The sequence below is a fragment of the Bison bison genome, unplaced genomic scaffold (assembly GCF_000754665.1).
Source record: "Bison bison bison isolate TAMUID 2011002044 unplaced genomic scaffold, Bison_UMD1.0 scf7180017864160, whole genome shotgun sequence".
Lineage (NCBI taxonomy): Eukaryota > Metazoa > Chordata > Mammalia > Artiodactyla > Bovidae > Bison > Bison bison.
Window position 1 is genome coordinate 5,368,059 of NW_011494732.1, and position 27,296 is coordinate 5,395,354.

Consider the following 27,296-nt stretch of genomic DNA (forward strand, 5'->3'; position numbering starts at 1 on the left):
CTTCCCCCGGTCTGCAGCTGCTCCCTGGCTGGGAGCGACCACAGGCACCCCTTTAACCTTTCTGTTCCTCTTCTCCCCTGCCCTCCCTTCCTCTTGTCCTTTCGTGCTCAGAACCGTATCCTGGACCCCGCACTCCTGTACGGACTTCGGGGTGGACGGTGCACCGGACCGCGGGCCTGCGAGCCGCCCTGCGTGGCCTCCACAGACGCCCCCACCTCCCGGGCCCACCCCTCGGCGGCGCTGATTGGCCGCTTCTGGGCCACTTTCCCCCGCCCCCGGGCCCGGCAGGGTCCTCGGCCCAGCGAGCGGAAAGTTTTCTGTGCCGGGAGGAAGTTGAACGTTCGCAGACTCCGAGAAAGCAGCCCCGGAGGCTGTAGGGGTTTGGGCCGCCATGGAGGAGCCCCCTTTGAGAGAGGAAGAAGAGGAAGAGGAGGAGGACGAGGCGGGACCCGAGGGGGCTCTGGGCAAGAGCCCCTTGCAGCTGACCGCTGAGGACGTATATGACATCTCCTACGTGATGGGCCGTGAGCTGATGGCCCTGGGCAGTGACCCCCGGGTGACACAACTGCAGTTCAAGATTGTCCGCGTCCTGGAGATGCTGGAGACGCTGGTGAATGAAGGGAACCTGACGGTGGAGGAGCTAAGAATGGAGCGGGACAACCTCAGGAAGGAGGTGGAGGGGCTGCGGAGAGAGGGCTCGGCCGCCGGCCCGGAGGTGAGTGCGCGAGAGCGGGGACTAGCCCCGGGGGCGGGGTGCAGGGAGCTCCCAATGGGAGGGGGGCCGCTCACCTCTCTTGAACATCCAAACCCCTCAAAACAACTCCCCACGAGTATCCAGTCCTCAGTTTAGAAGTGTTGTGTGTGCTCAGTTGTTCAGTCTTGTCTGACTCTTTTCGACCCCATGGACTGTAGCCCACCAGGCTCCTCTGTCCATGGGATTTTCCAGGCAAGAATCCTGGAGTGGGTTGCCATGCCCTCCTCCAAGGAATCCAGGGATCGAACCTGAATCTCTTATGTCTCCTGCATTGGCAGGTGGATTCTTTATGACTGCTCCACCTGGGAAGCCCAGAAGCTTTATGATAGGTAACATTAACTGAGCACTTACTAGGTGCTGGGGTATGCACTGAGTATGTTCTAAAGCAGAGGCTTCCTGCGGAAGAGGGAAGGGCAGAGTCTTAACCACTGGACCACCGGGGAAGTCCATCTTTACTTGCAGAAGACAGGTTGATGGGGACCTTGAGCAGTGGTTCTCAAGCTTTACTGTGTTACTCGCTCAGTCATGACCAACTCTTTGCGACCCCATGGACTGTAGCCGGCCAGGCTTCTCTGCCCATGGGATTCTCCAGGCAAGAATACTAGAGTGGGTTGCCAGTTCCTTCTCCAGGGGATCTTCCCCACCCAGGGATAGAACCCAGGCCTCCTGCATTGCAGGCAGATTCAGTACCATCTGAGCCACCAGGGAAGCAGGCATTTCATGCTTTTATCAGGCATCAAAATCACCTTGAGTGATTAAAACACAGATTGGCTGGCCCCAGTGCCAGAGTTTCCAACTCAGTAGGTCTGCAGTGGGACCTAGAATCTACAACTTTTCACAGGTTCCAAGATGATACAGGTGCTCTAGGTCCAGGTTTCACGATTTGAGAATCTTTGACCTGGAGTAAGACATACATTTTAACTATAGAGAAATTACTGCTTATGACCACAGAAAAATATGTACAAGAATATCCAGGGCAGTTTTATTCATAATTGTGTCAAATTGGGAATCCAGAGGGAACAGAGGAATGGATTTTTTAACTTGTGGTATGGAATACTACACAACAATGAGAAGGTACCGAAACAGACAACTATATGGATGAATCTCACAGATACTGCATTGAGAGGTAGAAGCCAGGTACAAAAGAGAGCCTCCTGTACATAGAATTCAAGAATAGGCAAAGTAATCTTTATATAAAATTTTTGACTGCACCAGGTGGCATGTGGATTCTTAGTTCACCAATCAGGGATCAAACCCAAGCTCCCTATATTAGTAGTGTGGAGTCTTAACCACTGGACCACCAGGGAAGTCCCATCTTTACTTATAGAAGACAGGTTGATGGTAACCCCAGGATGGGAGAGTGGGAGAGAACAGGAAGGAAATATATAGGGAAGTAATCTGGGTGTGGTTACTTGGGTATACACACATATGGTAAAAATCATCAAGCTATAAATTCAAGATTAGTGCATATTTCTGTATATATGTTATACCCCCATTTTCCAAACTTACATTTTGCATCAATATTCAGAACTGATGAAACAAAAAGTTTCAAGAAACAATTTATCCTAGCTCACCCTTACTAAACATGATATATAGTCATACTTTCCTATTCTATTTTTATGAATTTTTAAATTATTTTGCAACTCACTAAATTAATATCACAACTCTCTAGTAGGTCTCCAGTTACAGTTTTAAAAAAAACCTTCCTCAAGTGAATTATTTCATTTGATCCTCATACTGTTATTATTCCCGTTTTATAGAAGCGGAGACATAGAACGATTAAGTAATCTGCCAAGGACTTGGAGCAAGTAAGAGGTGGAGGCAGGATTTTAGTTCAGAGATGCTAGTCTGGTTTTTTTTTTTGGCTGTGCTGGGTCTTCATTGCTTCTTGAGGGCTTTCTCTATTTGCAGCGAGCAGGGACTACTCTAGTTGCGGTGCACAGGTTTCTCCTTGAGGCGTTTTCTCCCATTGTGGAGCACAGGCTTAGTTGCCCCAGGGCATCTGGAATCTTCCCAGGCCAGGGATCGATCAAACTCATGTCTCCTGCATTGGCAGGCAGATTCTTGTCTACTGAGCCATCAGGGAAGTCCTCAGAGATGCTAGTCTTAACCACAGTGCTGAAGTGCAGACCTGTAACTTTGCTTGTGGTGACATTGGTGAGTGACTACACTGTGAGGGCCCTGGAGCTATGGAGCTAAATTAGACAAGGTCCCTGCCTTCATGGAGCCTCACAACTAGTGGGAGAAGCGAGACACACAGACCTTCAAAACCAGCCCACAGGATTACAGACTGAGAAGTGCGCCATGAAAAGACAACAGGAACAGGGTGGCTGAAATTCACAGGGAAGAGTGAAGATTTCTGGTAGCTTTGTTGGTACACTTTTACTTCACCTACTCATTAGTCACGGTGACAATGCTATTTGAAGAGAAAGTTCTTCTTTAGGATCTGTCATATGAGATGGTTGAATATCATTAGAAGCCTGACTTTTGAGATTCAAGAACAGTTAAATGACTTGCCCAAGATCCCTCAGCTCACATTTTGCGCTTGTTTCCTGTCATCTCCAACTCCAGACACAAAGATAGACCCATGATGGATCGTAAACAGCGTGGTTTGAACAGGGCCCCGGGCCATTTTCTGCCTGGGGCATAGCAGACAAGCTTCATTAGCCCCAGATGAGCTAGCACATTTTCCTCCCAAACCATAGTCTTGAGAACGAGCGTGGGGGAAAAGGCAGAGAGAATGAATATTTAATGCCGCTAGACAGTTTATAAAAATATGCCCTTGTCTTTTTTTTTTCTTGTTTTTTTAATTACTATTTTTAGCTGTGGTAAAGTAGAGGTGAAATTTACCATCTTAATCATTTTTCAGAACAGAGTTCAGTGGCATTAAGTCAATTTACATTATTATGCAACATCACCACCGTCCTCCAAAATGCCCATCTTGCGAAACTGAAATTCGGTGCCCACTAACCACTAACTCCAAATTTCCCTTCTCCCCCACGCCTCTGGTAATTCTGTTCTCCTTTCTGTCTATGTGAATTTACCTATTCTAGGTACTTCATATAAGTAGAATCAGATGATTTTTGTTCTTTTGCCACTGACTTATTATTTCACTTCATGTCCCAAGGTTCCTCCATGTTGTGGCATGTGTCAGAATCTCCTTCCTTTTTAAGGCTGTATAATATTCCATTGTAGGGATTCACCAGTTTGTCTATCCATCTGTCAATGGACACGTGGGCTGCTTCCACCTCATGATCTGTATAAATATTGTTTCTTTGAACATGGATCTATAAATCAATCTTCAAGCACCTGCTTTCAAGACTTTTGGGTATATACTCAAAAGTGGAATTGCTGTATCATGTGATAATTCTGTTGTTAATTTCTAAAGGATCAGCCATTCAGTTTTTCATAGTGACTTCACCATTTTACATTCTATCAACTGTGCCCAAGAATTTCAGTTTTCCCACATCCTTACCAAAGCTTGTTTGTCTTTTTTTTTTTCTGGCCACACCATATGTCATGTGGGATATTCCTTGTGAAGTCAAGTGAAGTGGAAGTCACTGAGTTGTGTACAACTCTTTGTGACCCCATGGACTATATAGTCCATGGGATTCTCTAGGCCAGAATACTGGAGTGGGTAGCCTTTCCCTTCTCCAGGGGATCTTCCCAACCCAGATATCGAACCCAGGTCTCCAGCATTGCAGGTGGATTCTTTATCATCTGAGCCACAAGGGGATCAGCCCATGTCCCCTGCAGTGAAAGCACAGAGTCTTAACCACTGGACCATCAGGGAAGTCCTGCCAACACTGGTTATTTTATATTTTGTTTGTTTGATTACAGTAGCCATCCCAATAGGTGTGAGATTTTTTTTCCCTTTGTTTTTTTTAAAATTTAAGTTCAAAATTCAAAAGTTACAAAAGTATTTGCCTTGGAAAAGCTCTCATATCCCCTCGGAAAAAATTTAAGCAATCAGTTTCTTAAAGTATCCAGAGATACTTCATGCAAACACAAGCAGATATGAATATAGTTTTCTGTTACTCACACAGATAGTATGATAATATATGCCCTGTTCTGCCCCTTGCTTATTTTCACTTAATATGGCATGAAAGTGGTACTAAATCAGAATATAAAGAGCGTCCTCATCTTTTTTTTTTTTTAATGTATTTATTTATTTATTGGCTGCACCAGGTCTTAGTTACATGCAGGATTTTTAGTTGTGGCCTGTGGGGTCTAGTTCCCTGACCAGAGATCAAACCTGGGTCCCCTGCATTGGGAGCTCAGTCTTAGCCACTGGATCACCAGCAAAATCTCTACTTCCTCATCTTTTAATGGCTTTTGGAAACTTCCATTGTACAGTAATATCAATTGTTCAACCTGAGGGTTCTCAGCTTGGAGTTTTTGGACCCCTGCTCCCCGCTGTTCCTCAAGATTATGAGTCTAATCCATGAGATCCATGAACTTGCATGGGAAGAAATTATATTTTTATTTTCACCAGCCTCCAGATGAAATGTAGTACCACTTTATTCAATCATGAATGCATTCATGTTGATGTTTGGTAGAAATCAACGCAATACTGTAAAGCAAGTAGCCTTTGATTAAAAATAAATAAATTAAAAAAAATCATGAATGTAGAAAACAAACCACAGTAATATTATCAGTAGTACCTGTGACAATCATCAATGGAAATCACAGGTGTTTTCATATCCCATTACAATGTAGTACATATCTCAAAACTTTGTTTTTGTTCTGTGTCTTATTGGACCTGTAGCTACATTGTGTTTAATGAAGGAGCAGGTCTCGGGATCACATATTTATTTTTAGATTTTGATGAGTGTATGTTATCTTAGTTGGTTTCCTTGTAATCCTATGCCTTTTGTTTTATACATTTAAGATCATTATTCTGAGATGGAATCCACATGAGCTTTACCAGACTGCCAGAAAAGGTTTGTAGAACACAAAAATGTTGAGAATCTCTCCTTTAACCAGTTTCCTATGAAAAGACCTTTGTTTTCCAATCGTTTGCTCTGAGCCCGAGCCTCAGTGGGTTAGTCTGATCTGTACCAGTTGGCCCTTGAATATGTAGAGGAAGTGCACTCACTGGGTCAAAGGAAAGGCATTTGACATTTTAATGTGTATTCGTGCTAAGTCACTTCAGTTGTATCTGACTGTTTGCAACCCCATGGACTCTGGCCCACCAGGCTCCTCTGTCCGTGGGATTCTCCAGAAGAGAATATTGGAGTGGGTTGCCATTCCCTTCTCCAGGGGATCTTCCCGACCCAGAGATCGAACCTGGGTCTCCTGCATTGCAGGTGGATTCTTTACCATCTGAGCCACCAGTGAAGCCTGGTGCCACCAGGAACTATTGCCAAATTGCACTCTAAAGGGGATAAAGTGATTGGCTCCCTTTGCGGTCAGTGAAGGAGCCAGTTTCCCCACAGCTTTTACGACAGTGTTTCCTCAAACACCACTGATATTTGTCAGTCCAAGAGGAGGAATGTGGGCACTACTGCCTTTCTCTTTGTTGTGTACCTTATTCTCTTTGTCACCTGTAGAATATTCTGAGTGTGGTTGTGCCTCCATTTATTTAACTAGACTTCTGCTAGTGGACATTTAGTTTGTCTTCAAATATTTGCTTCATTTTAACTTCAGTTTGAAACAATGTCAAACCTATGGAAGAATTGTAAGACAAGTGCAATGCACACTTGTATACCTTTCACCCTGATTCAGTTGTTGTATTCAGGTGTGTGTATATGTGTGTTTGTGTGTGTGTATAATATGTCTTAAGAAACACACACTGGGGACTTCCCTGGTGGTTCAGTGGTTAAGAGTCTGCCTGGTAATGCAGGGGATGTGGGTTTGATCCCTGGTCTGGGAAGATTCGACATGCTGCGAGGCAGCTAAGCCCATGCACCACAACTACTGAAGCCTAGAACCCGTGCTCTGCAACAAGAAAAGCCACCGCAATGAGAAGCTGGAGCACTGCAGCTAGGGAGTAGCTCCCACTTGCCAAAACTAGAGAAGGCCCATGCAGAGCAACAAAGACAAGCACAGCCAAAAATAAATATAATTATTTTTAAGAGAACAGGAATAGACACTGAAACTTCCCTGCTTCCACTGCCTGGGGTGTGGGTTCAGTCCCTGGTAGGGAAACTAAGATCCTGCATGCCGCATAGTCCAGCCAAAAAAAAAAAAGATATACAGACTGAAGTATAGACACCCATATACACACGAGACTTCCCTGGTGGCTCAGACGGTAAAGCGTCTGCCTACAATGTGGGAGACCCGGGTTCAATCCCTGGGTCGGGAAGATCTCCTGGAGAAGGAAATGGCAACCCACTTCAGTACTCTTGCCTGGAAAATTGCATGGACGGAGGAATAGTCCATGGGGTCGCAAAGAGTCGGACACGACTGAGCGACTTCAATGTCAGTGTCAATATACACATATGTATATACACATTATTTACTCATTCAAAGTCTGCCCAGCTATTTGAGCAGACATTATGTTAGCTGCAGAGTTAGTAAAAGATTAGGATCTTTCACCCTAAATACTAAAGACTTTCATGTGTATCTCCTAGACATACTGTTAGATAACCACAATAAATGATCAAGTTCAGGGGGAAAAGTTGGTAGAATACTAAGATCTAAATGCCATCCCTATTCAAAATTCATAATAATTACCTTTTAGCATTTTTTTTTTCTGATACAGAATCTAGTATAGAGTTGTACAGTATCTTTAGGAAATACCTCTCTCTCATTTTTCTTTTTTTTTGGCTGCACCTCTAAGCATGTGGAATCTTAAATTCCCCAACCAGGGATCGAACCCTTGCCCCCTGTAGTGGGAGCTCGGAGTCTTAACCACTGGACCCACCAGGGAAGTAGGACACCTCTCTTTAGTCACCTTTAGTCTGGAGCAGTTCCTCAGCTTTTCCTTCTCTTTCGTGACATTGACATTTTTGAATATATTATGTATCACTGTCTGTAGAATGTTCTTCAACTTGAGCTTGTTCTGGTGTCTCCTCACAGTTAGATTCATGTTTAAACAAGTAACACGTATTTAGCAGGGTTATCACTCAAGTGATGCTATATCCTTCTCAGTGTCTTGGATTAGAAGGTGCCTGATTCAGTTTGTCGTCATTGGTGATGTTTGGTGATGGTAACTTCTAGCCCTTGGTTAAGGTGTTGTCTACAAAATTTCTGCACCAGAAGGGTGCTTTTATGCCCTTTGTAATGCACAAGTAGCCTATGGGAAAATACTTTGAAACTGTGTAAAATATCCTGTTCTCCGACAAATTTTCACCCAGTGGTTTTAGATCCATTCATTAGTCTTGCCTGAATCAATTATTACTAAATTGGTTGCAAAAGGATTTTCTAACTCTTATCATCTTCTACACATTAATTGGCATTCCAGAGATCTCCTTGGTGGTCCAGTGGTTGACTCTGCTCCCAATGCAGGTGTCTGGGCTTTGATCCCTGGCCAGGGAAGTAGATCCCCCATGCTGATCCCACATGCTGCAACTCTTAGTTCACTTGCTGCAACTGAGAGTTCACATGCCACAATTATAAGATCCTACATGATACAGGAGAGATCAAAGATCCCCTGTGCCTCACCTAAGATCTGGTGCAGTCAAATAAATAAATAAACATTAATTGGCATTCTGCTGTAAAGTACAGATTCCCTTCCTTCCCAGTGTATTAGTCAGAGAAATAGAACAATAGGAGATACAGATGTAGCTATAGATATAGATGAGAATATTCATTATAGGAATCAGCTCAGGGGGTTATGGAGGCTGAGAAGTTCCACAATCTGATGTCTGCAAGCTATAGAACCAAAAAAGCTGGTGTTGTAATTCAGTCCAAGTTGGAAGGCTTGTCTCAGGGGCTGATGGTAAAAGTCCTGGTTTGGGACAGTTCGAAATCCCAAGAACCAGGAGCACTGATGTGCAGTGCTAAAGGGCAGGAGAAGAAGGATGTCCCAGCTCAAGCAGGGAGTGAATTCACCCTCTCTCCACCTTTTTGTTCTATTTGGGCCCTTAATGATGTCCACCCACACTGGGGGGATCCCTCCGCTGTACTTAGATCACCAAATCAAATGCTGGTCACTTCCAAAACACACCTTCACACACACCTCAAAATAATGGGCTAACCAACTATCTGGGTATTCCTTAGCCCAGTAGGGTGACATATAAAGTTAGCTATTAGATCCCCATTAATTAGTTAATTAAATTAAAAAAGTATAGATTCCTGAGTCCTCCTCTTATTATTTGATGGCTTATTATCCATTCTTGTTATTAATGTTGTTACTCAGATTGTTCAGTTTGGCCAGTAGGAGCGCCTTCGAATTATGTCCTTTTGCTCTGTCTCCATCCCTTACACAATGGAATATTCCAGACTAAACTTGGACTTGCCCTGCTCCAGCCCTAGACTCAGCCTCTCTCCAAGGAGCCCTGGCTCCTTTCTTGGAGAATAGTACTTAGAACTCTTGCTTCTTCTTCTTCTTTAAAAATGTTTAAAAGAGGATCTTAGTTCCCCAACCAGGGATCACCCCAGGGCCCAGAGTCCTAACGAAAGCACAGAGTCCTATCCACCAGACTGCCAGGGAATTCCCAGACTCTTTACCAGCAACCAAACACTTGCAGCAGGTGGTGCCTCACCTCATCAGGTCCCTGGGAGTAACAGAACAAGAGGACTCTCCTTTCTGGGATGGAAAGTCCAGCCTCGTGGGGTAAAATGTACAAGTGACGTCCTTTCTTACAGGTGAACCTGGGACCAGACAAAATGGTGGTTGACCTGACAGATCCCAACCGACCACGCTTTACTCTGCAGGAGCTGAGGGACGTGCTTCAGGAGCGCAACAAGCTCAAGTCACAGCTGCTGGTGGTGCAGGAAGAGCTGCAGTGCTATAAGAGGTGGGCCCTGCTGCCCTGGGGCGCCTACGCTGCAGACCCAGATCCTGTCTGGAGCTCCTTGATATGTTACCTATCTGTTCTGATGTTCGTCCAGTCAACTTACTGGAGACCCACTCTATGCTGGAATCTATTCTCGGCACTGAGGGTAGAGCGGGAAATAAAACAGGAAGTCCGTGCTAGGCTAGCAGGAAGATAGGCACTCAGCCAGGAAGCCTACAGTGAGCCCGCAGGATGAGCACGGTGGATGCTGGAGAGAATGTAGAAAAGTGGCTTGACGGAGACTGGAGTGCTGGGAGGGGCCTGTGTCAGATTCGGTGACAGGGAAGACCCCTCTGAGGTGAATGACAAGAAGCAGCCAACCAAGTAACAGTTTGGTTGGGCGAAAGTAGAACAGGAAGTGCAGAGGTCCTGGGGTGGGAACCATTTGGCCAATTTAGGGGACCCACCATGGTGGAACTGGGATTGTGAGGTATACAATGGTTCAGAAGAGACCAGGAGCTGGTCGTGTTGGCCACAGAAAGGAGCTTTAGGTTTTTTATTTTGTTGTTGTTTTACTGGCGTATAGTTGTAATGGCAATCCACTCCAGTATTCTTGCCTAGAGAATTCCATGAACAGAGGAGCCTAGAGGGCTACAGTCCACGAAACTGCAGAGTCAGACACAACTGAGCGACTGGCACACATAGCTGCTTTACAGTGTCATCAATTTCTGCTGTGCAGCAAGGTGAATCAGCTATTTGTATACATATATCCCCTCTTTTTTGGATTTCCTTCCCATCTAGGTCACCACAGAGCATTGAGTAGAGTTCCCAGAGCTGCACAGTAGGTTCTCATTACTTATCTATTGTATATATAGTATCAATAATGTATATGTGTCAATCCCAATCTCCCAATTCATCCCACTGCCATCAAGGAGCTCTAGTTTTATAGCAAATGTAACAAGAAGACTCTGGGATGCCTTAATCAAGGGAATGACCAGATCTGATTCACTATTTGAAAAGATCAATGTGGTGATTCTGATAACTGAACAACTTGGTTATATAAGAGAAAGTCCTTGTTCTTTGGAAAGTCACATAAGTATTTAGGAGTAAGGGGGTAAGATTTCTCCAGTTCACTCTCCAGAGAGTTCAGAGAGAAGGTAGATAGTTGCAGGGGTGGATGGGTCAGTGGATGGAAAGATGGATGCACGGCTAGGTAGGTAGATAGATACATGGATAAGCATTTGAAGGATTGGGGTTAAAAGTATATGGAAAGTTTTTGCACTAATATTATACCTTTTCTCTAAATTTGAAATTGTATAAAAATTACAAGTTAAAAAAAATCATAATAAATATTGCATACAGGAGGAATTGTAGGATAAGCAAGGCAGGAAATAAGGAAGTTGTTGATATAGCAGGTTTGACCTTTGTTGTATCCCTCTCTACCAAGTTTCCCAAAATGTTGTAGTTTACATAGGTATTTCTTGAAAAGGAAGCTCTAGGAAGTCCCCTGGTGGTCCTGTGGTCAGGATTCGGTGCCTTTACTGCCATGGCCCAGGTTCAGTCTGTGGGTGGGGAACTGAGATCCCACAAGCCACATGGCACGGCATAAAGGAGCTCTGTGGTTGAATCATTCTGAGAAGCCTGCAGTTAAGCAAAGCAAGTTTCATTAGAGGCAGGCAAAGGAAAGACCAAAAGAATGAAAACGTATTGCCTACTAATATTTGTTTTTCTTTTATTTATTTATGTATTTACTTTTGGCAGTGCTGAGTCTTCGTTGCTTTTCCCAGGCTTTCTTCAGTTGCGACGAGTTGGGGCTACTCTGTTTCAGCGTGAGGGCTTCTCCTGGTGGTGGCTTCTCTTGTCACAGAGCACAGGTTCTGGGTGCACAGGCCTCAGGAATTGCAGCACACAGACTTGGCAGTTGTAGCTCGAGGGCTCTAGAGCACAGGCTCAGTCAACTAGTATTTGTTTCGTTTTGGTGTATTGGTGGTGCTGCAGAGCACATGGGATCTTAGTTCCACAGGGTCAAACCCATATCCCCTGCATTGGAAGCGTGGAGTGTTAACTGCTGGACCACAGGGAGGTCCCGTGCCAACTAATATTTATCAGTTCAGTTCAGTTCAGTCGCTCAGTCGTGTCTGGCCCTTTGCGACCCCATGGACTGCAGCACTCCAGACTTCCCTGTCCATCACCAATTCCTGGAGCTTGCTCAAACTCAATGTCCATCAAGTCACTGGTGCCATCGAACTACCTCTGTCGTCCCCTTCTCCTCCTACCTTCCATCTTTCCCAGCATCAGGCTCTTTTCCAATGAGTCAGTTCTTTGCATCAGGTGGCCAAAGTACTGGAGTTTTCAGCTTAGCACTAGTCCTTCCAATGGATATTCAGGACTGATTTCCTTTAGGATTGACTGGTTTGATCTCCTTACAGTCCAAGGGACTTTGAAGAGTCTTCTCTAACACCACAGTTTAAAAGCATCAGTTCTTTGGTGCTAAGCTTTCTTTATAGTCCAATTCTCACATCCATATATGACTACTGGAAAAACCATAGCTTTGACTATACAGACCTTTGTCGGCAAAGTAATGTCTCTGCTTTTTAATATACTGTCTAGGTTGGTTATAGCTTTTCTTCCAAGGAGCAAGCATCTTTTAATTTCATGGCTGAAGTCACCATCTGCAGTGATTTTGGAGCCCAAGAAAATAAAATAAAGTTTCCGTTGTTTCACCATCTGTTTGCCATGAAGTGATGGGACCGGATGCCATGATCTTAGTTTTTTGAATGTTGAATTTTAAGCCAGCTTTTTATTCTACTCTTTCCCTTTCATCAACAGGCTTTTTAGTTCCTCTTCACTTTCTGCTATAAGGGTGGTGTCATCTGCATATCTGAGGTTATTGATATTCCTCCTGGCAATCTTTATTTCAGCTTGTGCTTCATCCAGCCTGGCATTTCATATGATGTACTCTGCATATAAGTTAAAAAAGCAGGATGACAATATACAGCCTTAATGTACTCCTCTCCCAATTTGGAACCAGTCTGTTGTTCCATGTCCAATTCTAACTGTGGCTTCTTGACCTGTGTACAGATTTACCAGGAACTCTGCTTAGTGTATCCCAAGCATAATTTCAATTAGTGTTCACAGCAAGCCTGTGAGTTAGGGTAATATTATCCCCAAGATGATCTAAGGGTCAGAGAGGTCAAGTAGCTGCTCAAAGTCCCTGGGCTGGTTGGTGGTGGCAACCTTGAGATGTGATATCAGACAGACTGACATCGGAGCCTGAGCTTTTAATTATCACACCACATTGAAACTTGGAAAGTTTGGAAATATGGGATGTACTCTGAAACAAAACCAAACAAAATTTGTTTTTTTTAATTTGACTGTGGTGAGTTTGCAGCATGAGGGATCTTTAATTGAAACATGAAAACTCTTAATTGCAGTTTGTGGGATCTAATTCCCTGACCAGGGATCCATCCCAGGCCCCTTGCATTGGGAACACAGAGTCTTAGCTAATGGACTACCAGGGAAGTCCCCCAATGATATTATTCATTAAATTCATTCAATGTGATATCATTAAGAGAGCAGCAAAGTAAAAATGTCCTTAGAAAGTCCTATCTGAAAGGACTGAATTCTGCCAACAGGAATTTAATTGTCTTCCTTCCGCTGAGGTTGGAACTACGTTAATGGAAAGACCTGCCTTCATCTCATTTAATAAGTGCTTCAGACACAGTTAATTAAAAAGAGGAACTGCTAGACTGCCAATGCCGTAAGCAGCTTGCAAGTGAATAAAGCAACACATGTTGGTTCCAGTTTTGAATTCCCAGAGAACGACAGATGGGCACTTCCCATCTGGTGCAGGCTGACAGACAGATAGCAGGATTCTGTTTAGTCTCTAGTGTTATATATTCTGGAGAAACTAGCATGTCAACTGAGGTGTTCTCTTAGCAACTGCATCAATTTGGAAGCCCAGGCTCATACGAAGGATAGTTTTTAACTGAGGGCAGCTATGGTAGGCTGTATCCAAGGATGGATGCAACAGTTTTTCCCATCCTGCACTCTTTTTGCAGTGAGACTTTGCCACTCCTCTCATCAGAGTACAAGTAGAGTCTATTTTCCCTTTTCTTGAATCTAGATGGCCCTATAACTTTCTTGGACCAGTTGAATGTGGTGGAAGTGATGCTGTTTGGCTTCCAAGGTTAAGATTCTTGAAGGCCTAACAGCTTCCATGTTTGTGCTCTCAGACTGCTGCCTTGAGACTGCCATGCTATGAGGAAGCTCAAGGCAGTCACGTGGAGAGGTCACATGAAGAAGAATCGAGGGGTCCCATATGACAGCCCCAGCTGATCCACCAACTGAACACAGCCACTTGAGAACCCCAAAGTGGACCATTAGGAGAACCACCAAATCAACCATAAGAGATAGAGCCATCTGGGAATTCCTTGGCGGTTTCAGTGGTTTGAATTTCACAATCTCACTGCCAAAGGCCTGGATTTAATCCCTGGTTAGGGAACTGATATCCTACAAGCTGTGCAGAGCAGCCAGAAAAAAAAAAAAAATAGAGCCATCATGAGAAGTCATAAATCATTGTTTTATATTTGTTTGTTTTCACTTTTTTTTTTTTAACTTCTGGCTACACCCTGTGCCATGTGTGGAATCCTAGTTCCCCAGTCAGGGATTGAACCCACACCTCCTGCATGGGAAGGCAGAATCTTAACCACTGGACTGCCAAGGCAGTCCCCCATCATTATTGTAAATCAATAAGTTTTAGGGTGTTTTATAGCTGTAGGGAGTTGGTGTTGGACAGGGAGGCCTGGCATGCTGCGATTCATGGGGTTGCAAAGAGTTGGACACGACTGAGCGACTGAACTGAACTGATAGCTGTAGGTAGTGGGGAAAGGTAATTTTTAGATCAAGCTGCCAGTATGGTTGGTTTTGGCTCTTTCTGGCTTGTAGACACCTGCCATATTGCTGTGTCCTCAGCTGGTGGGGAGAATGAGAAAGAGAGAAAGCTGTATCTCCTTTTAAAGGGGCACTAATTCTTGCCTGGAAAATCCCATGGACAGAGAGCCTGGTTGGTTGCAGTCCATGCGAAGAGTAGGACATGACTGAGTGACTTCACTTTCACTTTCATGCACTGGAGAAGGAAATGGCAACCCACTCCAGTGTTCTTGCCTGGAGAATCTCAGGGACGGGGGAGCCTGGTGGGCTGCCGTCTATGGGGTCGCACAGAGTCAGACACGACTGAACCGACTCAGCAGCAGCAGCAGCAATCCATCATGAGGGCCCACCCTCATAACCTCATGTAAACCTAATTGTCTTCCAAAGGCCCTATCTCCAAATATTGTAATACCGGAGGTTAGGGCTTCAACATACAAATTATTTAAAAACTTTTTTTAAAATTTTTGATTGTTTTTATTTGACTGTGTTGGGTCTTAGTTTCAGCATGTGGATTCCTTTAGTTGTGGCATGCAGGCTGTCAGTTGCAGCATGTGAGATCTAGTTCCCTGACCAGGAATTGAACCCAGGCCCCCTGTACTAGGAGCTCAGAGTCTTAGCTACTGGACTACCAGGGAAGTCCCAACATGTGAATTCTGGAAGAACATAATTCAGTCTGTGGTAAGGGGGAAATTTATGCCCGTAGCATAGGCATAAATTTACCAGTTGGTACACACAACAAAATACCTAAGTGGATCTAATGAGCTTACTGGGTCAGATATTGAAATGTTTCATCACAGTCAGGCTTCTTTTGGTTGCAAGTGACAGAGATCTTATTTCAAATCAGCTAAAGTACAAAAGGAGATTTTGTTGGTTCACATAGCTGGGAAGGATCCTAGAATTGCTCTCAGAAATAAAGAAAAAGACTGCATCTAAGACCTCAGGGTTGGAATCAGAGACCCCAGTCATGATTCTTTCTTTGATTCTGTTTCTTTGTTGGCCTCCTTATCTTGTATTAAAGACAATCCTTTTCTGAATCTTAGGGAGCATGACTGCTGGCAGTCCCAGTTGAGCAAGTGAGAGAGAACAGCCTTCTTCCAAGTTCTGTACATCAAGTCCAAGGAAATACTCTGGATCTCTTTGGGTCACCTGACCTCAGTATCTTATTGATTAATATCAATCTAGCTCTTAGCACCACCTGACTTAGTGTATATTTTTACATTTCTACTTATTTGTTCGTTGACTGTTTTCTTCTCAATGAAATATAAATTACATGAGAGAAGATATTTCATCTGTTTTGTTCATTGCTATGTCTATATACCTTGGTAGACTATGTAGCTTAGTAATATTTGTTAAATGAATGAATTCCATGTATTAGCTCACTTAATCCATCAATCCTAGAAGGCAGGTACTTTTATGATCCTTTTATTTCCAATTAGGAAATCAAGGCTTAAGTTAAAGCAGCTGTCCCCAACCGTTTTGGCATCAGGGACCAGTTTCATGGAAGACAGTTTTTCCACAGACCAGGGTGGAGTGGGGGATGGTTTCAGTATGATTCAAGAGCTTTACACTTTTGTCCACTTTGTTTCTAATCTAATTCCACCGCTGATCTGACAGGAGGTACCAGTCGGTAGCCTGAAGGTTGGGGAGCCCTGAGTTAGACAATTTATACATGATCATATTTCTAGAAATTAGAGAAGCTTGAAGTACCAGCCATGGTAATTAGATAAGAGAAGGAAAGAAGAGGTATCAACGCTGGAAAAGAGGAAGGAAGATTCCAGAGATCTGGGTCAGGATATCTAACTCTAGAGCTTTCAATGATATCATTATTAATATAATAATAATTACGAAGAAACTTCACTTTCAGTGCCCGCTTCAGCAGCACATTTACTGCAATTGGAACAAAACAGAGAAGATTATGCAAGATGTCATCCTGCATAAGGATGACATGCAATTTCATAAAGCATTCCATATGTTTTAATAATAATAATAATGAATATGTAAATAAATAAACTGTAAAAAAAAAAAGAACCTTCACTTTCAAAGATGCACAGATAAGAGATCTGCAATAAAACAACCCACTTATTTATCTCATTTTTCCCAGTGGTCTGATTCCACCAAGAGAAGGCCCAGGAGGAAGAAGAGAGAAAGAGGCTCTTTTTCCCAGGGGCAGCAATGCCAACAGCAACAAGGAGGAGAAGACAATCATAAGGAAACTGTAAGTTGACTTGCTGCCCCATGTTGCCACTAAATAGTCGCTAAAGGAAGGAGTGGGGGTGAGAGGGGAGGCCCTGTTCTTCTGGTGGTGGTCCTGCAGCTGATATGCAAATGCTATGCTGGTGTATTATGCTATCTTCTAGGCAGTAGCATAAGCACCTAACATTATTAATCATGGACTCATCACAGTGACCCTATGAGGTAGACACTGTTGTTATCCTTGACTCCCAGATGGGGAAATAAATTCCAAGGGGTAAAGTTCTGTACCCAAGGTCACATACATTGTAAGTAGTGAAGTTAGGAACCCAAGGAAGTCCAGGTTCTACACTCTACTGCCTCCCTGTGATATAAAAACAATAACCAGATAATAATACTAATAATATTAAACAAGAAAAACAATAGCAATAATTATTGGAGGTTACGGGGGCTAAATCATCACCTCTTCTACTTCCAACTCTGGAGGGCCCCCTATCTCCCAACATTAGGACACATAAGACAGTTTCCTTCGAACACTCCCCTTGTTTTCATGCCCCTTTGTTCATTCCTGGTTTCTTTGGTTGCAGCACCTCAAACCATAGACTGTGAGATGATAGTTAAAGTTCAGATTCTCAGAAATCAAATCGCTGGTTCTAGGAGGAGGCCCAGAAATCTGGATTTTTAATGAATGCCCAGACAATTGAATGTGGGGAACCTTTGGACAACAACCTGAGATATGCCTTTTCTTCTTTTTTAAAAAAGTATTTATTTATTTATTTGGCCGTGCCAGGTCTCAGTTGCAGCACATAGGATCCTCAATCTTCGATATGACATGTGGGATCCCTTAGTTATGTCATGTGAACTCTTACTTGTGGCAGGTGGGATCTAGTTCCCCAACCAGGGATTGAACCCAGACCCCCGGCATTGGGAGCACAGAGTCTTAGCCACTGAACCACCAGGGAAGTCCCCAGATGTGCCTTTTCTGACTCCAGGTATGAATACAACTAGGCACACCTTAGTTTCTTCCATTTCTTAAACAAAGGAAGACAACAGAATTGGAAAGAGTAGAGATCTTTTCAAGAAAATTAGAGATACCAAGGGAGCATTTCTTGTAAAGATGGACACAATAAAGGACAGAAATGGTATGGACCTAACAGAAACAGAAGATATTAAGAAGAGGTGGTAAGAATACACAGAAGAACTATCAAAAAAGATCTTCATGACCCAGATAACCATGATGATGAGATCACTCACCTAGAGCCAGACATCCTGTGTGAAGTGCAGTCAAGTGGGCCTTAGGAAGCATCACTATGAACAAAGCCAGTGGAGGTGATAGAATTCCAGCTGAGCTATTTAAAATCCTAAAAGATGATGCTGTGAAAGTGCTGCACTCAATATGCCAGCAAATTTGGAAAACTCAGCAGTGGCCACAGGACTGGAAAAGGTCAGTTTTCATTCCAATTCCAAAGAAAGGCAATGCCAAAAAATGTTTAAATTACTGCACAATTGTACTCATCTCACATGCTAGCAAAGTAATACTCAAAATTCTCCAAGCTAAGCTTCAACAGAGAACTTGAACCGAGAACTTCCAGATGTTCAAGCTGGATTTAGAAAAGACAGAGGAACCAAAGATCAAATTGCCTACATCTGTTGGATCATAGAAAAAGCAAGACAATTCCAGAAAAATATCTACTTCTGCTTTATTGACTATGCTAAAGCCTTTGACTGTGTGGATCACAACAAAATGTTGAAAACTCTTTACCTACCTTACCTACCTCCTAAGAAACCCGTATGCAGGTCAAGAAGCATCAGTTAGAACTGGACATGGAACAACAGACTGGTTCCAAATTTGGAAAGTAGTACATCAAGGCTGTATGTTGTCACCCTGCTTATTTAACTTATATGCAGTGTACATCATGCAGAATGCCAGACTGGATGAAGCACAAGCTGGAATCAAGATTGCCAGAAGAAATATCAATAACCTCAGATAAGCAGGGTGACAACATGGAAAGCAAAGAGGAACTAAAAAGCCTCTTGATGAAAGTGAAAGAGGAGAGTAAAAAGCTGGCTTAAAACTCAACATTCAAAAGACTAAGATCATGGCATCTGGTCCCATCACTTCATGGCAAATAGACGGGGAAACAATGGAAACAGTGACAGACTTTATTTTCTTAGGCTCCAAAATCACTGCAGATGGTGACTGCTGCCATGAAATTAAAAGACGCTTGCTCCTTGGAAGAAAAACTATGACCAACCTAGACAGCATATTAAAAAGCAGAGACATTACTTTGCTGACAAAGGTCCATCTAGTCAAAGCTATGGTTTTTCCAGTAGTCATGTATGGATGTGAGAGCTGGACCATAAAGAAGGCTGAGCACCAAAGAATTGATGCTTTTGAATTGTGGTGTTGGAGAAGACTCTTGAGAGTCCCTTGAACCACAAGGAGATCCAACCAGTCCATCCTAAAGGAAATCAGTCCTGAATATTCATTGGAAGGACTAGTACTGAAGCTGAAACTCCACTACTTTGGCCATGTGATGTGAAGAACTGACTCATTGGAAAAGACCCTGATGCAGGGAAAGGTGGAAGATAAGAGGAGAAGGGGATGACAGAGGATGAGATGGTGGGATGGCATTACCGACTAGATGGACATGAGTTTGAGCAGGCTCTTGGAGTTGGTGATGGACAGGGAAGCCTTGCGTGCTTCAGTCCATGGGGTCGCAAAGAGCTGGACGTGACTGAGCGACTGAACTGAGCTGAACTGAGGCACACCTTTCCTCAACTCCAGGCTGAAGCAAGCAGCCTGTTGGTCTTGGTTGCTTTGAAAATGACCTGGTGACAGTTTACCAGCTCCTGGACTTTTGGATCGAAAGTGAGAAACGGCTTTGGTCAAGGATGTCAAACTCGAAAGCCTGCGGGGGCCAAGCACTTCATGTGGATGTGTGAGGGGGGTGTAGGGTGGGGTGGGGACATTTGCCTTTCAGTTCTGTCTGGCCAGTGAACAACTTGTTAACAGACCTTCTGATTCTTGAGCAATGCCAAGACATCGGATTTGTTCATGGAATCTGTTTTCCAAATGCTGGCAAATCATTTAAGCTTAAAAATAAAAATCGTGTGATCCGAATGAACCATCACTGTGGGTTGCATCAGGTCCTCAGCCTCCATCCAGCTCTTGCTTCATTAGTCTTGCCTCCCAGGGAGGGCTGAGGGGGCCTCAACTTCCATTCACATTATTTGGTCGTTAGTTAGTCAGCAGACCCTCACTGAGTCTATGTTGTGCGCCAGGTGGGATGTTCACCCTGGGGGCACTGCCATGAGCGATTCTGTAAGGACTCTGTTGACTCTGGTTTTACAGGGAAGTAATTTTGAGGGGTCAGAGATTCTGGGTTACCTCCCAGGGCAGATTTAATTAAGATGCCTTTGTTTCAAGAGAGAAGAGAGATTTTTTCTTTTTCTGGATCCTCAGGAACAGAGTGTTCCATTAGTGATTCTCAGCTCATGGCACGATGAGCTTCGCTGTCAGCACAAGCTTTCTTTTTTCTTGCTTTTATTTATTCCCTCTTTATCTCCATCGCCCATTTGCAATCTGCTTCCCGGCTCCCCTCCCCGTCAGCCCATCTCATATGTATTTAATGTGTTCTAAAAAGTATATATTGTCTTATGTGGATGTGTTTTCAATGGTAACTGGTATTTTGTTTCACACGTCATCTTCATTCTGTTTCCTAGTGCTTTTTTCCCCCTTCACTAAGCACTGTCACTGTTTTCTTTTTTACCAGGCACTCTTCTTTTTTAGGCTTTTTTTTTTTTTGCTGCGCCATGGCTGCGGGATCTTAGTTCCCAACTAGGGATCGAACCCCTGCCCCCTGCAGTGGAAACTCAGAGTCCTAAGCTCTGGACCACCAGGGAATAATTCTTCAGGCACTTTTTTACAAAAACTTTAGTAATATGTTTTACTAATCCAATGCTTCCAAAATACTGTCATTTTCAACGTGTAATCACTATAAAATATTATTAATGACATATTTTACAGTCTTTTTTAAAAAATAATAAGCCCTTGAAATCTTATGTATATTTCACACTGACAGCATATTTCAATTAAGACTCGTAGTGGCCACTGTTTTGGGCGGCACAGCTTTAAGCAATATGTGGTCAAATGCTTTGGGTTTTGAGAACTGAGTGTGAACGAGCCTTTTCTTCAGTGTTTTTAAAAAGGTATGCCTAACATAAAATTTACCGTTTTAATCGTTTTTTAAAAATCGAAGTATAGTTGATTTACAGTGCTGTGTTAGTTTCAGGTGTATAGCAAAGTGATTCAGTTATTCATATATAATATGTATCTTTTTAATATTCTTTTCTCATGTAGGTTATAATACGTTACTGAATATTACTCCATGTGTGGTGCAGTAGGTCTTTGTTGTTTATCTATTCTATATGTAGTGTGTATCTGTTAATACTAAACTCCTAATTTATTCCTCCCCCGTACTTCCCCTTTGGTAACCATAATAGATTGTTTTCTATGTCTGTGAGACCATTTTAATCATTTTTTAAAAATTCTTTTTTATTTGGCTGCACCAGGTCTTCTTGTGGGACACAGGATCCTTAGTTGAGGTACTCCGGATCCCCAGCCACAGCACTTGGAGTCTTTAGTCTCAGAATTCGAACTCCTAGTTTCGGCATGTGGGATCTAATTCCCCAACCAGGCATTGAACCCAGGCCCCTGAATTGGGAGTGTGGAGTCCTAGCCACTGGACCAACAGAGAAGTCCCCATTTTTCAGGGGCATTAAATATCAATGTGTTTACAGGGACTTCCCTTGGCGGTCCAGTGGTTAAGACTCTGAACTTTCACTACGGGAGGCGTGGGTTTGATCCCTGGTCGGGGAACTAAGATCCCACATACTGTGTGGTGTGGCCAAAAAAAGAAAAAAGGAAATTTATGATCTTATGCAGCTATCACCACAATCCATTTCCAGAACTTTTTCATCATCCCATCCCGAAACTCTGTCCCCATTAAACACTAACTGCTCAGTTCCCCTCCCCTAGCCCCTGGCAACCACCACTCCCCTCTCTGTCTTTATGAATCTGACTACTCTGGAGACCTCATATAAGAGGAGACATACAGTATTTGTCCTTCTGTGACAGGCTTATATGATTAGCACATTGTTCTCAGGTTCATCCATGTTGTACCACGTGTCAGAATTTCTTTCATTTTTAAGGCCTGGTGATATTCCATGGTATGTGTAGACCACTTTTGATTTGTCTCTTCATCTCTTGATGGACATTAAGCAATTTTTTTGTTTTGTTTTAATTTTTTTTCTTTATTTGACTATGCTTGCATGCGTGCTCAGTCACTTCAACCCTGTCCAACACTTTGCAACACTATGGACTATAGCCTGCCAGGCTTCTCTGTCCCTGGGATTCTCCAGGCAAGAAACTGCAGTGGTTTGCCATGGCTTCCTCAAGGGGATCTTCCGGACTCAGCGATCGAAACAGGGTCTCCTGCGTTGCAGGTGGATTCTTTACCACCTGAGCTACAAGGGAGGGCCTTATTTGAATATACTGGGTCTTAATTGTGACCTTGTGGTATCTAGTTCCCTGACCGAGAATCAAACCAGGCCCCCTGCATTGGGAGCTCAAAGTCTTAGCCACTGGACCACCAGGGAAGTCCCTAAGCATTTTTTAAGATCTATCCACCTAGCAGTGTAGACACACGTCTTGTTTCTAACCCCAGTGATGGGATCCCAGATTGCCTTCTCCCTAGTGTGGACAGTGCTGCAGTGAATATCTGCATGCTTATTCATGTCCTCTCATGGACTTGTGTGTGAATTTCCCAGGGAGAGACATCCAGGAGGAAAATTGCAAGGCCACGGAGCCTATCAGCCCGGGTTCTTGTTTATCAAGAAACCAAGCCTCACTCAAAAGGAGTGGCTGAAAAGATTTCAAGAAGGGACATTTTACAGATGTGGGAACAGAGATAAGGGCTGGAGAAGCACCCTGGGGCGGGCAACAGAGGAGCGAGGAAAGGGAGCTGTGAGGGGCCCTGGGGGAGTCAGACTGAAGTGTGGCCTTCAGAAGAGGAAAACACAGTGGCTAGTGAGACAAGGCCGGCAGGGACAGAGCTGGGAGTGAATACCCCTACACTTCTCTCCTCCCACCCTCCCAGCTCCTGCTGGTGCTTCCCATTGGCTGAGCACAGCCAGAAGCTAAAGGACAAGGGAGCTTGTTGAGATCATCCAGAGATGTCAGCCTCCTGGAGCGGAGAACAGGCCAGAGAAGGGAGGACATGATTCTGTGGGGGCAGATAGCCCACAGAGTATGCATCTTCTTAGTTAAGTATTACCAGGCTTGTGGGATCTTAGTTCCCTCACCCGGGATCAAACCCAGGCCCCCTACAGTGGAAGTGTGGAGTCCTAACCACTGGACCACCAAGGATGTCTCTGCCAGGCTCTCTTTTCTCCTTTCTTTTCTTTCCTTATTTTTTGCTCGCACTGAGTCTTCATTGCTGCATTCGGGCTTTCTCTCGGTGCGGCCGGCACGGCTACTCCCTCACTGTGGCACATGGGCTTCTCATTGTGATGACTTCTCTTGCTGTGGAGCACAGGCTCTAGGCACACAGGCTTCAGTAGTTGCAGCATGTGGGCGCAGTAGTTGTGGCACACGGGCTTAGTTGTTCGAAAGCATGTGGAATCTTCCCGGACCAGGGATCGAATCTGTGTTCCCTGCGTTGGCAGGCAGATTCCTATCCACTGTACCACAGGGAAGTCCAAGCTTTCTTGAATGACTGCATGAAAACAGCTTTGTCAGACAAGACCACCTGAAACCGCATTTATTTATTCCCCCAACAAATATTTATTGAGGGTCTACCATGCAGCAGGCACTGTTCTAAGTGCTGGGGTAGAGTGAACAAGCCAGAGTCCCTGCCCTCATGGTGCTTACATTCTAGCGGGAGAGGTAGAGAGTGAACTGGTCAGGACATTTCAGATGGCCCTATATGCACTGAAGACCATTAAATAGGGTGCTAAGAGAGAGGTTGATTGGGAGCTACTTTTTAATTTTTTTGGCCTCACCTCAAGGCATGGGGGACCTTAGTTCCCTGACCAGGGATTGAACCCATCCTCCCTGCTATGGAAGCACTGAATCTTAACTCTAGGCCGCCAGGGAAGTCCCGATAAAGAGCTACGTTAGATTTGGGGAGTCCTGGAAGGCGCCTGTGAAAAGGCAGCATTCAAGCTAAGTTCTGAAAGACTATAATGATCTGAGTTTTCCCTGCCTTCCTGGCAGAAAGAACAGCGGGTATGAAGGCCAGAGGCTGGAGACAGCTTGTGCAGCAGAGATGACAGTGGCTGGAGCAGCAAAGAGAAGGGAGGTGAGGTTGGAGTGGGGAACGATTGGGTCCTTCTGGGCCACATGGATCCCAGTGATGACTTTGGATTTCATTCTAAGTGCTTCGGAAAGACCTTGGGAGGTTTTAAGCTGGGGAGTGACATGTCCGTATTCACCTATAAAAAGCTTAAGGACCTCCCTGGTGATCCAGGGGTTAAAGTTCCGTGCTCCCAATGCAGTAGGCATGGATTCAATCCCTGGTCCAGAACTAAGATCTCACATGCTGCACGATGCAGCCGAGAATAAAAAATAAAATCTTTTTGAAAAAACAAAAGTTTACTCTGACCGCTTTGTGGAGAAGCGTTGATAGGACAGAGTCAAATTGTTTCTTCTCCCTAGAAAGGGTCTCCTGTGGTAAGATAATGTATGAGAGAGCATCTCCACCCTACAGAGGGTATCAGATCTGAAAGTGTTTATGTGGGATATTCACTGGCTGAGGATTGCACTGGAAACAAGGCTTCCAGACCCATAAGCTACTGGTTTCTTTCTTTCTCTTCTTGGGGAGTTCTTTGGGTCACATAATTGGAGTTTGAGCCTGATATGGCAAAAATGAAATGTACGTAAGCCAGCCTGAGGACATGGGCTTCCCAGGTGGCACTAGTAGTTAAGAATCCCCCCTGCCAATTCAGGAGTTGCAAGACAGGTTTGATCCCTGAGCTGGGAAGATCCCCAGAAGGAGGGCATGGCAACCTGCTCCTGTATTCTGGCCTGGAGAATCCCATGGACACAGCAGCCTGGCAGGCTACAGTCCACGGGGCCAAGAGTCAGACACGACTGAGCGACTGAGCAAACACTGAAGACACAGGTTTGAAGATAGTGAGGCCGCAACTTGGTGATCAGACAAGCTACGGAGTGAATGAATGAATGACTTTCCGAAGAATTAGGTCACGCTAAGAAGGGTTTTATCTTTGTCCTGAGGACAATAGGGAGCCCTGGAAGGGTTTAAGCTGAGGAATGACTTATCTCTGCACAGTGATGCAGTCATGCTGACTGCTGTGTGAGTGGATTGTGGGGGTGGCGGGGGAGGGGGCGGACAGGAAGGCTGTGCTGCTCATCAGGGTGGCTCAGCCTGGGGGTGGCAGTGGAAGAGATAAGTGGTGGGATTAGGAACATATTTGGGGCATGGTGACTAAAATACAACAGATGGGATGACAGGAGAGGAATTGAGAACAACTCCCAGTTCCTGGCTTGAATGACTGGGTTGGGGGTGATGTCATTTCCTGAGGCAGGGAAGTGGGGGTTGGGAGATGGTATACTTAGGTTCAGGGGGAGGGTGGATGTGCCTTATCGCCTGTATCCACACGAGTCAAGGGCTCACCCCTGCCGTTGCCGGCAGAGCTGCTAGCGGGGCTGGGACTGGGGCTTGTCTTTGACTAGAAGCAAGAGCCTGTATCCCCATCACCGACTTTTCAGCTCACTAGCCATCTTTGTGTCTTTCCGACAACCTGAGCTAGCATTGACACTGTACTTTGTGATCACCCCCACGTGTCTAGTGCGTCAGGAGGACTGAAAGTTTGGCATTCATGCTTCAGGGATATCTTTATATGTGTTATCTGTTATATCCAAGAATTTACATATTAGTCATTATTCATTTTATCATTGTAGGGAACACCGAGAAGTTACCGTTTCCTCTACAATAAAAACCACTTAAAATGAAAACAAAAACATTCCAGACTCCATTTGTCAGTCTAGCACAGTGGTTAAGTGGGCTTCTGGGCCCAACTCCCAGTTCCAAGACAAAATTGTGTGACCTTGGGCCTGTTACTTAACCTCCCAGAACCTCAGTTTGCTCATCTGTAAAATAGGGATATTGACTATACTCAACATCCTCATGCTGTTATTAGTGTGAAATGAGCTAGTTGATGGAAAGCCCTGGAACAGTGCCTGTTGCATAATGAGCTCTTAAGAAATAAACTTTTGGGTGAATGGCCTGCAGGAGCTGCTTACAGAATTTGCAGGGGCTTGTGCACCCCCCGCTTCAGCGCTCTGTTTCCTCTGACCTCCCGTCTCCCGCCCCGACCCAGGTTCTCTTTCCGATCAGGGAAGCAGACCTAGACCGGAGGCCATGACTGCGTTCTCAGACACGGAGGACCACCCACAAAGACGACTTCCACAGTCATCTGTCAGTGCCACCTGTACCCACTTCACTTGCTTCTTTACTTCCCCTCAAAGCCGTCCAAGGAGGAAGGGGTGAAGCTTTCTCCCCGGCTGCAGAACTGAACACCCCTGAACGCTGGGCCACGGCAGGAGAAGTGGCAAAAGAAATTGAGAAAGCAGAAGAAAAAAACAGTGGGGCCACCTACAGCCCCACTTCAACCACCCAGGGACCCCAAGCACGCAGATGTGGACACCAGCTCTGCGTCCCCGGGCCCACGTCTTTGCCACACAGAAGCGAAATACACCAGCACAAGTGGGGACGGGGAGAGGATGCAGGAAAACCTGGTATGGACATTGCAATGAAGACTTCACTGATATTAGTGAATATTTGATTTTGCTCATATGACTTTCTATATATGATTTTGTATTAAAGTAAAATGACTTTTACACTTTCTGTGTTTCAGAGTGGCCTCTTAGAGTTATGTGACCTGGTGTAAGGTACTTCAGCCTTTTGGAGTCTTGGTTTCCAAATTTGTGAACTGTATACAGTTGACTCTTGACCAATTCAGTTTGGTCAACTGTGAAGGTCCAATGACACATGAATGTTTTTCTATAGTAAACACCATGAAATTGAAAGTGAAAATCTCTCAGTCGTGTCCGACTCTTTGCAACTCCATGGACTATGCAGCCCATGGAATTCTCCAGGCCAGAATACTTGGAATGGGTAGCCTTTCCCTTCTCCAGGGGATCTTCCTAACCCAGGGATCGAACCCAGGTCTCCCACATTGCAGGCAGATTCTTTACCAGCTGAGCCCCCAGGGAAGCCCAAGAATACTGGAGTGAGTGGTCTATCCCTTCTCCAGTGGATCTTCCCGACCCAGGAATCAAACTGGGGTCTCCTGCATTGCAGGCAGATTCTTTAGCAACTGAGCTATCAGGGAAGCCCAGTAAACACCATAGTACTGCACAATCTGCACATGTGGAGATATGTATATATATCATACATATATATATATGAATGTATGTATCATATGTATGATATATATACATATCTCCA

The 27,296-nt window shown here is 44.5% G+C and overlaps 1 protein-coding gene across 4 annotated transcripts; it reads left to right on the top strand.

Moving 5' to 3' along the window:
* On the top strand, positions 1 to 26,882 carry RILPL2 (Rab interacting lysosomal protein-like 2). Of its 4 annotated transcripts, none has more exons than XM_010841292.1 (5): positions 1 to 715; positions 9,509 to 9,660; positions 16,673 to 16,786; positions 24,041 to 24,125; positions 25,748 to 26,156. In XM_010841292.1, exons 1-5 carry the CDS (start codon positions 392 to 394, stop codon positions 25,796 to 25,798), a joined length of 726 nt encoding a protein of 241 aa, XP_010839594.1. In that variant the 5' UTR covers positions 1 to 391; the 3' UTR covers positions 25,799 to 26,156. The 4 variants fall into 4 exon arrangements, with proteins under 4 accessions (XP_010839594.1, XP_010839595.1, XP_010839596.1 ...); XM_010841293.1 differs by lacking the exon at positions 25,748 to 26,156 and adding an exon at positions 26,167 to 26,691 and having other exon boundaries at positions 2 to 715; XM_010841294.1 differs by lacking the exon at positions 24,041 to 24,125 and having other exon boundaries at positions 4 to 715; positions 25,748 to 26,154.
* The last annotated feature ends 414 nt before the right edge of the window (positions 26,883 to 27,296 follow it).

Coding starts and splice junctions, on each gene's coding strand:
- RILPL2 (XM_010841292.1), top strand. CDS start 392: ATGGAGGAGCCCCCTTTGAGAGAGGAAGAAGAGGAAGAGGAGGAGGAC. Junction 716..9,508: donor GCTCGGCCGCCGGCCCGGAG/GTGAGTGCGCGA, acceptor CCTTTCTTACAG/GTGAACCTGGGACCAGACAA. Junction 24,126..25,747: donor GAGCAGCAAAGAGAAGGGAG/GTGAGGTTGGAG, acceptor TTATCATTGTAG/GGAACACCGAGAAGTTACCG.